General features: G+C 29.9%; 1 protein-coding gene across 2 annotated transcripts; it reads right to left on the reverse strand.

Moving 5' to 3' along the window:
- Positions 1-770: 770 nt before the first annotated feature.
- LOC114179066 (lysosomal Pro-X carboxypeptidase) lies at positions 771-5,806 on the reverse strand. 2 transcript variants are annotated; one of them, XM_028065269.1, is made up of 10 exons: positions 5,362-5,805; positions 5,062-5,248; positions 4,259-4,392; positions 4,051-4,163; positions 3,827-3,950; positions 2,900-3,049; positions 2,601-2,756; positions 1,794-1,873; positions 1,631-1,680; positions 771-1,139 (listed from the first exon to the last, which is right to left on the reverse strand). In XM_028065269.1, exons 1-10 carry the CDS (start codon positions 5,746-5,748, stop codon positions 1,000-1,002), a joined length of 1,521 nt encoding a protein of 506 aa, XP_027921070.1. In that variant the 5' UTR covers positions 5,749-5,805; the 3' UTR covers positions 771-999. The 2 variants fall into 2 exon arrangements, with proteins under 2 accessions (XP_027921070.1, XP_027921071.1); XM_028065270.1 differs by lacking the exon at positions 2,900-3,049 and having other exon boundaries at positions 789-1,139; positions 5,362-5,806.
- Positions 5,807-14,073: the final 8,267 nt, after the last annotated feature.

Genomic DNA, 14,073 nt, shown 5'->3' on the forward strand with positions numbered 1-14,073 from the left:
AGAACAATTTTAATATTCTAATTTTTCCTTTCAAATTCTCGTATCTTAATATAGTTGTAACGAAAACCTAATAACCTATCTTAGTATGTTAGGAGGTTCTTTGAATCTCTTTAGTTGTTTCATCTCATAACAAAGTTGGACAAATGTGGTTGGATCCCTATAATTGTTAAAACCAAAATTTAAGGCAAGCAATATATTTTTCTTTGTTACACTAAGTACTATCATTCAAAGAAACAACATCACCAAAATATCTGATCCAATTTTTCTATCAATGTTATTGATTTCCAAACATGGAAGATGAATGAACCTCTAATGATTGTTCCAGAAATTATATCATTAAAAAAGAAAGTATATCACCATTAATTCTATGCTCCACATGTGCTCATAAACTTAAATGATACCTTTTGACTCAATTTAGGGTCTTTAGTTGCATCAATTTCATAAAGTTGTAACTATTTTATAAACTTTTTTTATTGCATATTTTGTATTCTCCCCAACGATAGATAAATTCTTCCATTGTAATCATTGTTGATCTTAGTTATTTGACTACTTGTTCATCTCATTTATACGACATTTGAAGTTTTTCCTTATAACAAGCATATCTATTAGAAGTTATAACATCATCTTCCTCTTGGTTGATTTTTAATCTTCCTCGAATTCCTTGTGTGTAGCAACCTCCTTTGTTTGCATTTCTTTCTAGTAGCATTTCAGATGTTAGTTATCAACCTGGGGAAGGAGAAAAACTCAGACAAAAAACTCAACTCACAACATTTGTAAAACATGATTACTTTCATAGAGAAGGGAGCTTGAGAATAATGAAATGAAACAAGATACAGCGTTTGAAGGCACACTTTAGTTCGTTTGGGTGCACTATACATACATACATATATATAATTTAGAAATAATGTCCTTTTATAATTAGACGTCCAGAAGGTTTCTTTCATCACAAGCAAACGTGGCTATACAGAATAGCTATGAAGCAAATAGTAGATAGATCTGTTACATATCAAAAATAGCTTTATTTTTCTGGTGGTAGTCACTGATCCACCCTTCTATTAGCTTTATCTCAGTCTCCCTCTGCTCTACCAACCAACGAGGATCATTTTGAGTCGAAGGACGTAAATCTATGTGGTGCGCACCTAAGAAACAGTTTAAGAAAAAAAAAATTAAGTAACTTTTGACATCAATAAATTATTCAAGGAAAAGAATATGTTTTTAATTATTATGCTTTTGGTCAAACGTAAATATCGTTCCTATATTGATGAATTTGGTCTCAAATTCTAGAAAACATTTGGCTTTAGTTCATATTCTCTAAGAATTTATTATTAGCAGAGCCTAAATCTATCAACATCAGTAAAAGGACCTTGATAATGATTGACTAAGAGTATAAGAACTAAAAACACTTATTTTTTTCATGTTTTAATGTTATCAACAAGATTGAGAACTCTTAGGAACTCACTAGCACTCTATACTTTTAAAAGTTTTATGAGGAAGTTTCATGTAATTGTTCAATCTATAAACCAAAACAACAGTAGTTATAACAGTGACACGTATGGAAAACTAAACAAAACAATAGACTCAGATACATACAGCAGGAAATTAACAATTTCAAAATAATAAATGTTTTTACCTTCTTCAGTGACAAGTGAAACAACACTTTCAGATATATTCTGCAAAACGCTGTACCAGAAACAATTTGCGTGTTGGAATTTGATAACATCTCTCAAAGATAACTTCTTGGAAAAATATAAAACATAATAGCCAAGATATTTACAGAATAAATAATATATCACCTTCCACCACTCCATGGATCCAAGAGACCATTTGAGAAAATTATATTACTTCCAAATTTCTTCAAGGTGGTATGGATATCCTTCAAACAAGATGCCCAGATCAGATTAAAACAGCATTTTATCAGAATACTGCTTTTTAGTTTTAATTGATGATGCTTCATGCAATCAATCTATTCGAATAAAATCACCAAGGGATAGGACCATTTATTTCAAAGTATCAGCTATCTTTCATTCATTTTCTGGCAGAATGAATTTGTGTTGCAAGTAGAAAGAAACTTCTGACAAAATTGATATAGGCAGATCTACAAACGCAACGTTGTCAAGCCAGAATATAAAAAAGTGAAATGCAGTCACCTCGATAATCATATTACAGGTTAACACATCAGCGGGTGGTTTAATACATGCAAGAGTACATTTTTATAGAGAAGGAAATCTCATTATTATCAGAGTGACGATGGCACAGAATATGCATGTTATAAGTTTTTCTATATTAGCACACTATTCACTAGGTCACCCAAAATAACTGTCTACACTATGCTCCATAGCATATATTGTTTCCTCTTTTCTTCGATCATATATTCGTCCAAGTCAGATTTAATATCAAGTCACCAAACTCTTTCACAACTAGAAAAATAAATAACTATCTCAGCCTTTCCACACGCCCTAAAACTTGTAAAATTGACTTTTATTTTAGGAGGGTGGGGGCGCAGGGGAGGAAATTATAAACTAAACCAGAATATCAAATGATGATAAAAAATTTTAGTTTCAATAATGGAAATGTAACTTTAACAGTAATTATTTCCTTACATGCCCGCCAAATTCTGTAGTAATCCATTTTGGCCTTGGCTTCACTCCATAATCATTCCAGCATTCCTCTTGAAAAGAAGTGTAATTATACTCATACGGTGGAAACATGCTGGAATCCTGATTGCTAGACATTGGCATAACCATTTCAGTGCAAGCCTATACAATGAAAAAGAAAAATGGAACAAACTAGGATTAAAGAAGACACATTACTCAAGCATTTGCGCTACTGGGCCTCAATACTTATTCAGCAACTAGTGAAATTAAAAGGAGAAAAAACATGTAATGTAACTCTTGTAAACCTGCCAATCCCAACCACTCATGCCATGAGGATCATCATCCAGTTCAAAACATTTTTCTTTTCCAGTATAATTGTAGTAGACATTCACTCCTTCATATATTCGCTCTAGAATATTAGTTCCAGCAGGAAACCCATCAATCCTCTTACAAACCTATAAAAGACCATATATATAATCATATTGATTGGTGAAGACTCAATCAAGCCCAATTGTATCCTCAAATTTTCAGCCAAAGAGAAAGGAGAGAAGAGTTCAAGTGAGCATGGAAAACATGGTGTCTCAAGGAGCATTGAAAGTATGGCCCAAGCATGTATTACACATCCTAGATGACAGCCGCATGGGAGAAAACTCCAGATTTAAATTTGAATTTTCAGAACTATAACTATATATAGCCGTCTCCTTTATTTGTAATGCACAATGGATTGAATGAAAATTTCAGTTTTTTGAGCATTTTTCTCATGAGAAAGTGATCATTCCTTTGACTATAATATTAATATCCTAGAAATTCTCCAATACACTTATCTTGAGTTTAATCTTAAGTGACGTATTCTCCATTTTCAGTTCTTCTCCGTCTTTTCTATTTCTTTTAGTTTCATTACTTACCTTACTTGTTATTTTTCTTTATATTTCATGCCGCTTTCTATTCCATTTTCAGATCATATTGTTTCCTTTATTCATTTTATGTTCTTATTTCAATTATTGTTCTTTTGTTATTTAAATCCATGAAGCAAAGCCGATCATGAATCCTTCATATTATGATCATGAATCCTTCATATTATAAGGCAAAGTTGCAGTTCATTATATGGTTATTGTGATTCAAGGATATTTAAATTATGAAAGCTTTCAATGCCGAATTGTCTTCTATTACTAAAGGACTTATATCACTAATAAGTGGTATAATGATCATATACTAATCAAAACCATACTAACCTCCCTGATAGGGTGTCCAGGCAAAGTCATCAAAAAATCAGAAGGATATGGGTAGTTCACCATCGCTAAATAACTATATGCAGACTCCAACCAGTCATACAGGTCTCCAGTACTCTTCAATTTCCTTCAATTAGCTTGACTAAATGAGTACAACAGAAAAATAACAAAACATGGATATCACCACTCACAATCATGTCATGCAGACATATTTCTAAATGCCTTACTGACATAAGTTGAAGGTTTTCGTCAGGCGCTCAAGACCATTATACGTTTGACCCGTAGATGTTATTTCATTCCAAGATTGTTTAATATAGTTAAAGCAAGTGAAACTTTCACGCTGTGGACATAAACAATGGAGTAAAACCGTTAGTATAATATACTAATCACCACATTGACAGATACCTGAACAATGGCGTAAACGCATTGACTTACCTTAAAATTATTTGAAACAATGTTATAGAATGTTTCCGGTGCCACGATGTCTTCAAATTGAAGAATCGGAGCAGAAGAAGCAAGTGCTCCAACAGCAATATGAGGATACTTGAGTCTCATCCAAGCAGCCAACACTGCAAAACAATGTTCAAAAGGGTTATAAAACTATCTATTCACCATTCATAATGACCTGTTTAGGTTTGCTCAAATCATATATATATTTTGTCTTTGATTTTAACTAAGTCCTAAAATTTAGCAGTCAGTTTTTTCACAAATTCCTATCTCTTTACCTATTACTAAGATTTTTGGCTTTTTAGAATGCTGTAGACTTGCAGAAGAGAAAAGTTACTCCCACTTCGACAAAGACGTAACTTTACTTATTCAACTAAAGTGGAATAACAAATCTCTAAATGATAAATACGTCACTATTGCAAGTTTATTAGTAGTTCCTATAGAGGATTAGATGTAAGAAATACCACTTAGTTATGGCTTGGAAGTAATGCCCCATACTACACGGTATTACTAATGTGAAATCTCAAAGAGGATTGAACACCATTGAACATCTCGAGAAAGAAATTTCCATGACTGAATATTTGTGAGTAATTCAATGAGAACTTACAATTAGGTGACTTCCAACAGTAACCACTGGACTCTAGTACAAGGTTAGAATTTGAATTTAGACATACTCAAAATCGAAACTCAGCTCCGTAACATAACAGAGGGTTGCCCCCACTCATTTAGCAGTTCAATTATTTGGCCATATCACAAGCTAACCTGAGATCTCCGGTAATAGTGTTACTTACTTCCACCATATGATCCTCCAAACAACACAACGGGGCAATCCTTGGCCGAGAAATTTTGCTTCAGATCAGTGATGAGAACGGAAAAATCAGCGAGCGCTTGTTCGGCGGTGAGATACGACAAGGTAGTGGCATCCTTATACGCTTCCTTTGCACTTCCGAAAGGCGTAGACTCGCCGTAATATCGATGCTGTCACATTCACGCGCGTAGAAACAAGTTGTGAAATCGAGAAATTTCGTTTGACAACAATTAGTGAAGTTGAAGGTGGATAATTTATTAAGCTAAGGAAGCGGAAGGCTTACTTCGGGGAAAACCACCATGGCCCCGAACCGAGGGGCGAGTTCCCAGACGAAGCCAGTGTTCTGGGCGAACCATTCGATGTCTCCTTCGTTGCCGCAGTAGAGGAAAATTGGGCCCAAGCGCTGGGGGCCCACCCAGTGTTCGGTGCTGATGAGGTAACGCTGCGAGAACGTTGGTAGCTCCGAGAAACTGAAGTGGTCGAGGCGCTGTTGGAAGTACCTGGTTTCGTAATGAAATTGCGGTGGCGCGAAATGGTTTCCTGTTGTTGCCAATTTTCCTAGGAATCGCGGGGAATGCTTCAACGCCTGTGATTTTGCTGAGTAAGAGACCAGGATGATGATTGCAACACTGAACACAAGCGTGCTCAAATTCAATCTGTGTTCTCCCATTGTTGCCAAGCTCAACCAGCGTGCCACTCGCACAGTCAATTACAAAGTCACGTCCTCTGACTACGAAATTCCAACATGTACATTTGGGCTATGGACCTTGGTTCGCGTTTGGGCCGTAGTACTATGTTTTTTCTTTCAGAACCATGTTTTAGATGTTCAATAATGCAAAAGTTGTTGTGGACCCAAAATCCTTGCATGTACATGAGCTAATTCTTATTGCACCCCGTCATGTCCATATGCATTTCTACTGAGAGTGCAGAAAAACAAAAATACCCCTAGCAAAAATTTAATCATACTCGGGAATTGCTTTTATCGGCATAATCATATTTGGGATTGACTATAAAACCAATTAATCCTATTTGGGATAAGAACATCATGCAAATCATTTCCGATTAAAGCAATTCGTAATCATTCATATCTCTTTTAAGTTTCCTATGCTGCTTTCTACTTCTTCTTTTTCTTTCTTTAATATGATGTTGAATAATGATACACAATCAAAACTCTAAGGAGGGTTGGGCCATTTTTATTTGTATTGTACATCTATTTTTCTTTTACTTCTTCGCTATTTAATAAGTCATTTACAAATCAAGCAATTCAATTTATTTTTTTTATAACATGAGATGTCAAAGTCATTTTTTAAATGATTTTTAAGTTATTGATTCATAAAACTTTAAGGTTAAAGAATAACGCCACTCAAATCAAGAAATCTAAGAAAAAAATGACCGTAAAGAAAAATATTTACTAGATTCTCGCTAATATGGTTCATCCATTGCTTTTTTAACATTAGAATTTTGTACATTAATTACTATAAACTTTTGCTTTTGCTTTGGCAATAACTGGTACTTATTTATTTTTAATATTTTGTTGATACATGGACATAATATTCAATATTCATATTAACAATTTAATTTAAATTAGAAAATATTAAATATGAATGGCAGGAAACCACTCCAATGCGTCATCACAGTATATGAGTTTTATTTAGCTTTAGCGTAATATTGAACTACTTGATACATGAGTTGGTAATTCTGAATAATTCATCATTAATTTGTTTTCATTTTATTCGCATTATCTTAATCCGTCTCTATCTAGAAGAGTAGAAGAATCTGCGTAGATGTTTTGAAGGGACCAGGTGGTATTATTTGGGAGAATGAGAAACTAGTGACCACAGTGAAAGCACTATTATTAAAGTGTGCCATAAACTGGGTTTATGCTTGGAATATATGCAAATATATACCCTAGTAGTAATTGGAAGCTTCTATACTGAATTTATATATATTCTGTGCTAGTGTAGCACGTAAGAATAATCACAGGTCAACCTTCAATTTTCATAATTTGCACTAATGAGCTCGGAATCAGGATTATACGATATAAAGATGCTTATGCTGTTTGACATACCAAATTACTACCTTTCAAAACCATTGGTATAGTGAAATCCACGACAGCTGGATCCTATAGCAATTGGAATTATATTCTTGTGTACATTTTGCACTCCATTAGGGGCACACAACCACCCTTGGATCATCTAAACAGGGTTCTATGTGCCCTATAAACCCTAACAACCCATGCTTTATTAACACGTTCGCATGATGTAATGTCAAGTAATCAAACGAGAAAGAGAAAGTTTTTCAAAATTAAAAAAGCCTTGATTCTACTCATGAATGTATATTAGGTGTTTCCAGAAAAATAGAATTGAATCGGTTCTGAAAGCTGAGGCTTTAAAATTGAGAAGATTATCAGCGATATATATATATTCTTTTCATATTGAGAAAAAAGTTCGGTTTATACATGCAAAAGACAATTTAATTAACTAAAGCGTTGAGATTCTGTATACAATAAAATCATTCCGAGAACGATGTTTTCAGACCGAAGTATGTTGAGTCATCAATACAACACTGACAAATAGTACCGTGTATTTAATAATTTTGTCCTATTATGGTTTGTCAAACATGCATTGGAATTCGTTCTGTTGTTCACACTGTGTGTATGTAAACATGAGTCATCTCGGAGAATAAAGACAATATAACCAGATCTTTCAGGAACTTTGCGTCACCAAACTAATACTTTCCCTTTTTTTAATCACCATAATATTATTCCAAATTCTTTTTCTTAATTTTTGTGAAAAGGTGTAAAAAACTATTTTTAAGCAGTTTTTTTCTTCCTTCTTTGATCTATAAGGCACTATATCCAAATTTACATTATGATTAATTAAGATTTGCTATTAATTATTCATATTTTTAAACCAATAATTAGTTGAGTATTATTTTCCTACCATTTAGTTAAGGATACACCGACCCAAATTATCGTTGTGCAGGCGACACTTTGTAACCGATTTTTAACATGATGTCACAAAGAAGACATGACTTTCACACAAGTCATCAGGAGATGGAATAATCTCGGTGCATTCACATACATAACATTGCTTATTTAAAGCTAGATTATAACATAAAAAGAAACTAATCGTTAGGGTCGAGAATTTAAATATAAATTTAAGTTTTATATTAAATAAAAATAAAATAATTAAGCATCATGTAGAAATAAAGATATATAAATTTATTGTTTTAAAATTTTGAATTAAGAATCGTGTGAATCTCTTAATCCAACTAAATACTAATAAAATTAAATAAACAAATTCAAAAACTAAAGACACAAACAAATTAACCTAGAAAATGTCGACAACACATAACAACATGTAGATACATGTATTTTGTGGGTACATCTCAAACTTGTAAAAATAGAATTTGATGAATAAACAACTATACGTCAATGAACTAAAATAATTTTAATCTATGCGAGATAAGTAAAATAAATTAGTAGGATGAACATGAAAATATGTCTTCCGACACCAAGGTAATGGAGAAAAAGAAAACAAAATTCATTTACCTCTATAATACCAATACACGGGCAAACACGGGTTGGTTCGCCACGAGTCGAGTTGAAAATGAGTGAACCCAACTCGACTCACTTTCTGGTGAGCCAGAAATTTTGTAACTCGGCTCAATCCACCACGGGTTGGTGGGTTAAGTGGGTTGGCTCACCAACCCACCTAATTCTTTTTTTAGTATTCAAATATTTAACTAAATTTTTAAGTAACCCATGAGATGATAATCATAGTTAAATCAAGAACCAATGTTTTGATCATGCTCATCACCAATATATGAAGAATTATTTTCAAGAAAGTATCCATTAGTCTAAGAAAGCATGACTAATATTACAAATTTTCTATCATGCTATTCAACAAAATATAAATAAAAAAACTATACATTTTTTTCATGCTAATTTAGAAAAAAATTGTTTATAAGATGGTTACTTGAGTAATTTACTATAAAGATTATAGTTAAAGATTAAAGTATCAACATATATATAACTTGACAATCAAATTAATTAAACATTCAAACTATTCAAATATAATTAAGTAATATTCTAGTATTTAAAAATATGAAATTATGAACAGATATAATAGGAGTAGTAAATAATTATTAAAAAAATTTTAAAAAAAATTAAAAAAATTGTAAAAAAATGTTGGTGGGTTAAGTAGGTCAATTCACCTTCAACCCGGCTCGAACCCGTTTAACTCCCGGCTTAAACCCGTGATGAGCCGGATTAGCTCACGGGTTGAAACCCATTTTGATATCTTTAGGCAAACTAATCTATAAAACAAAATGACTGATTAATATAATATCTAGTTATATTTAACTTTAGATAATTATAATTGTGTAATATATTTTTTGTATAGTTTTGTATTCGTGGGGTGTTACAATAATCTTGATGATATTATTATGCAGTTTTAAATTTATTGGATGATCATCACTTTTCAACTTTTCATATAATTTATGTCATACTTGCATATTTATCCTGATTAGAAATATCTATTGGATTAAATAATAGGATAAGTTAATTAATTTATTCCAATTTAAATATATTGGATTGAGTTTTCTTTACCATCACAATCCAAACTAACCTAGCCGATCATTTCAATTTTGTAATAAAAATAATGATTATAAGAAATTATCTGAAAATTTAATTATTTATTATTTTTAATTTAAATATTATAATTTGTAAGTATAATTCTTATTTATGTCTAATATACTTTTGAGTTCTAAAATATCTTATAAAATAAATATTTAAAAATCATAAATAAAAAAGATTTTTCCTATCTTATGACACAAATTATTTAACTCAACTCAAACCTAGAAGATTTACATTAATTTCAATATAACAAAAGGAAAAAAAAAAAAAAACTGAACACCAATCCATTGGAATTTAGAAATTACACGGAATTCATAGCGTGACGGCAGAATACAGTTTACAGAGTCATTAATTGTTGAAATCCTTTTCTGGTCATAATCTTAATTTCTAGACCTAAGATCGATATTCAACTACCAAAAGCAATGTTTCACAGTTCTGTCGACCATTTTGGCACATACACATACACACATTCAGGGTCTTCAGCGGCATCATCAAATTGCGACTTTTATTCAATGAGGCCATCTCAGGAAACCATAATTTCATCGTTTTCACCTGCCGCGTGATTCAGCCTCATGGAAATGGAGTACCTACCTCACACATTTAACCTAAGCACAATTCAAATTATTAAAGTTGGTTGATTTATGATCTCAGAACCATTTTTGGGAGTTCCATTTTTCTTGAGTGTTGTTGTGATGTTTTCTTAGTGAGCATTAGAAACTTATTGTTTTGACATTTTAAAGATAATTTTAATATATTTTAAAATTTTAAAATTAATAATGATCAGTGAAGACACAACATATGAACAAAAGAAAAAAATCATTAAAAAATCTAAACTTCATTTTTTTTTTGCCCAATAACACACTTTTATAATGTGAGACTTCAATCCAGAATAAATTCCGAATCCCATAATTAAAGGGGTTACAACATTTTTAATTATAAATATTCAATAGTTAAACAAACCATTCATTTTTCATTTTTGTTAAAAAGTTCAATGTTGTTCATCGAATATACAACATATCAAACTTCAATCATTCTCTCAATATAAATAATCAAACAATCAACAAAAATATCTATTACATGTTTAGCCTATTTTCATTATTTTATAATAATTAAAAATTAAAAATATATATTTTTAGTCCTTCTACCTTTTAACAAACTTGATTTTAGTATTACACTTTGAATCAGTTGTAAACTTTAGGATAAGTTTGTTTATATATTTTTAACCTTTTCACAATCAGAATTAGTCACTGAATATTGAATTTAAGTACGAAAAAACTAATTTGATGAGTTTTTAAAAGTTAAAAGTCTTACTCAACGGTGAATGAATATTTTGTTTTTGTATTTTTCAAAGTTTGAGGACTATATTCATAAAATTTAAATTATGAGGACTAAAATTAAGTATGAAAACAAAAGTATAGGGAATAAAAGTTATTTTTTCCTTAAAAGTAAATTTTTGAATTGTAAGAAATTGAAACCAAGAACATGTTTCTTGTCACTTGCTTAAATCTACAGAATTGGTCTCATAATTCAATGTGTACTTAAAAAGAATAGATTGTTGATACCATTAACGAATCTTTATGCATTTAATTATGGCTAAATTTTAATATGGCTTTTGAATCTTGGGTTTTCTCCTTTGATTATATATATATATATATATATATATATATATATATATATATATATATATATATATATATATATATTGTTCATATTAATTTTAGGAAAAAAAAATTAAAATCTAAGTATGTGTTGTCATTTCTACTTTCTTTCGTTTCTATTTCAATTTTCATTTTTAATCTCTCATCTTTTTCAAAATCAAATTGCATTACAGTGAAATTGAGAAACTAAGAAACATTTTAAATTCATCATTATATTCTTTTGAGTAAGTTCAGGTTTTACATTTTTTTTAAACAAACTATTTTTCTCTTGCATACGATTAATTTGTCTTGTGTGTACTAGTGAGTGGTGATAAATTTATTTATTTCTAAATAGGTGAAAGATGATATTCATATTTTTTTTTAGTAGATGAAACAAATAGAAGAAATGAAGACTTATTTTAACTAAAATTAATAATTGATATATAAAAGATCTAATTTAGCACCCATAATTTTCTTGACTTAATATTTTATCCAAGTTCTACCATTAAATATAACATCTACATTATTAAGTAAGTTTGTCCTAATTCTTTTGAAATTCATTTAGTGAACATGATAAAATTGTTAAGTTCGTACTGATTCTTTTTAAATTTATTTAGTAGGCAATATAAGATTAAGATAAACTTGAATTTTGTCTACTATTTTATGGATATTAATGTATGAACTAGATATTGGTAAATAATAGTGATGACAACCTATACAATGTTAAGAGTGATAATAATAGTAATAAAAAAATTATTGTTATTGTTATACATAGGTGTTAAAGTGAGTTAACTCTGTTCACACGGTTGGGTTAAAAATGAATGAGCCAAACCTGACTCACTTTTTGGTGAGTTAGAAATTTTATAACTTGACTCAATGCACCATGAGTTAATGGATTAAATGGGTTGACTCACTAATCATATAAAAGTAAAAAAAAAATTAATCATTCTCAAATATTCAAATATTTAGGATGAAAATAATTTTGTCCCCTTTTGTATATTGAAATTTGTAGGATCTCAAAGATATCAAGAAAAACATATAAAGAAATAAGAGTTTTTTTTTTTAAAAAAAATTAAAAAATAAGTAGGTTGCAGGTTAAGTGAGCCCAACCCAACTCAACACACATGTTAAGTTAGCCCAATCCATTTTCGTCCATAATAATAACAAAGTTAATTTTTCAACTCAACTTAGCTCAAATTTGTACTGAGCCAAATTAGCTCACCAGTTCTAACCCATTTTGACATGTCTTACATTGTCAACATTAATATTAATTTTCTTCGTATTTAGTAAGTTGTGATTACGACATTCACTACCATCGACTTTCATTATTTTTAAGTAACTCACTTTATAGCTATAGTTTATATATATATATATATATATATATATATATATATATATATATATATATATATATATATATATATATAAATTTAATTTTAGTAATTGTATAATTAGTTAAAAATTTGATTTAATATTTTATGTGCACTTTAATTTTATTACAAATAAAAAGTTTAAGATTTAAAATAACTTTATTTCATATAAAAGGTAATGCGTTTAGTATTATATACAGATCTGAATACATTACAACGGTTAGAAAACTCTGAAAATATTATTTTTATACTTTTTATAATAAAAAAATTATAAAGCTAGTAAATTTTGATTTTATTTTCTTTGTAATTTAATATAATTATTTTTGGAAAAATCTTATGTTAACACTCATTTGATATCTTATATCATACTATTATTGATCTAGAGTTGTATTTAAGAAAATTTATTAAATTAATTTAGGAAACAAGAGCACTTCCTATCATGATCACGCATGTAAGATTTACATTATGTTCTTTTGAAAGGATTTACTGGTAGTGTAAAATGAGAAAAGAAGATTAGTAAGTGATTACCTTATTTGCTTGAAATGATAAAAGGTGATGTCGAGCGATATGTAGGGGATTCATTCCAAATGCAATCCCTCTGGGCATGGCGAGATTATAGGGTAACACACTCCAATTTATGAAATTATTCCCTCATATTTTAGTTTTTCTTTCACGTGATTTATTTAATTTTTCTTATTATTAAAACAACATAATAAAAATTAATAACAAAAATAAAAATTTGTTATAGTTATAATAAAAATTTATCATTTCTAAAATTACTATTAAAAATAAAATAAAATCTTCATGTAAATAAATTATTTCCCACCTTATATATTAAATTTATTTTCATACCAAATATACTGTATTATTCATTTTTTTAACATAATTTTTTTTATAATTTCAATCATTCAACAAAATTTTATAAAAATAATTCTAAATCATGTATATATAATTTTAGATTACTTTCAACAATAAGGAGATTTTGGTAAGCTAATTTTTTTATTTATTAATTTTTTTAATATATCACATTAGTCAATTTGGTCACAAGCTTTCACAAACTTCAGTCTCTAAAACCACCTCTAAATCCCTTTAAACAAACAATATCAACTTCATCCTCTAATTCTTCCAATATCTTCCTTTCCCTCTCCCTCAAACCATTCATCCCAAAAGAACACAACCTTATAGTATGTTCACTTGTGAGTATTTATTTAGAAGAGAGGGATATGATGAATTTGAGCGGATTAGAGAATGAAATTTATGTTGTTATTTTTAAGGAATTTGAAGGTGAAAGTGAATGGATTTAGAGGTATAGTGTGTGAATGATTTGATTGATGTGATAGATTAAAATT

The sequence above is a fragment of the Vigna unguiculata genome, chromosome 3 (assembly GCF_004118075.2).
Source record: "Vigna unguiculata cultivar IT97K-499-35 chromosome 3, ASM411807v1, whole genome shotgun sequence".
Classification (NCBI taxonomy): domain Eukaryota; kingdom Viridiplantae; phylum Streptophyta; class Magnoliopsida; order Fabales; family Fabaceae; genus Vigna; species Vigna unguiculata.

What these genes read in the sequence shown, in the direction of transcription:
- LOC114179066 (XM_028065269.1), bottom strand. Translation starts at nt 5,748, where the DNA reads ATGGGAGAACACAGATTGAATTTGAGCACGCTTGTGTTCAGTGTTGCA. An exon ending in GATCCATGGAGTGGTGGAAG is followed by an intron (nt 1,681 to 1,793) that starts GTGATATATTAT and finishes TTTCTGGTACAG; the next exon opens with CGTTTTGCAGAATATATCTG. An exon ending in TTCACTTGTCACTGAAGAAG is followed by an intron (nt 1,140 to 1,630) that starts GTAAAAACATTT and finishes ACTGTTTCTTAG; the next exon opens with GTGCGCACCACATAGATTTA.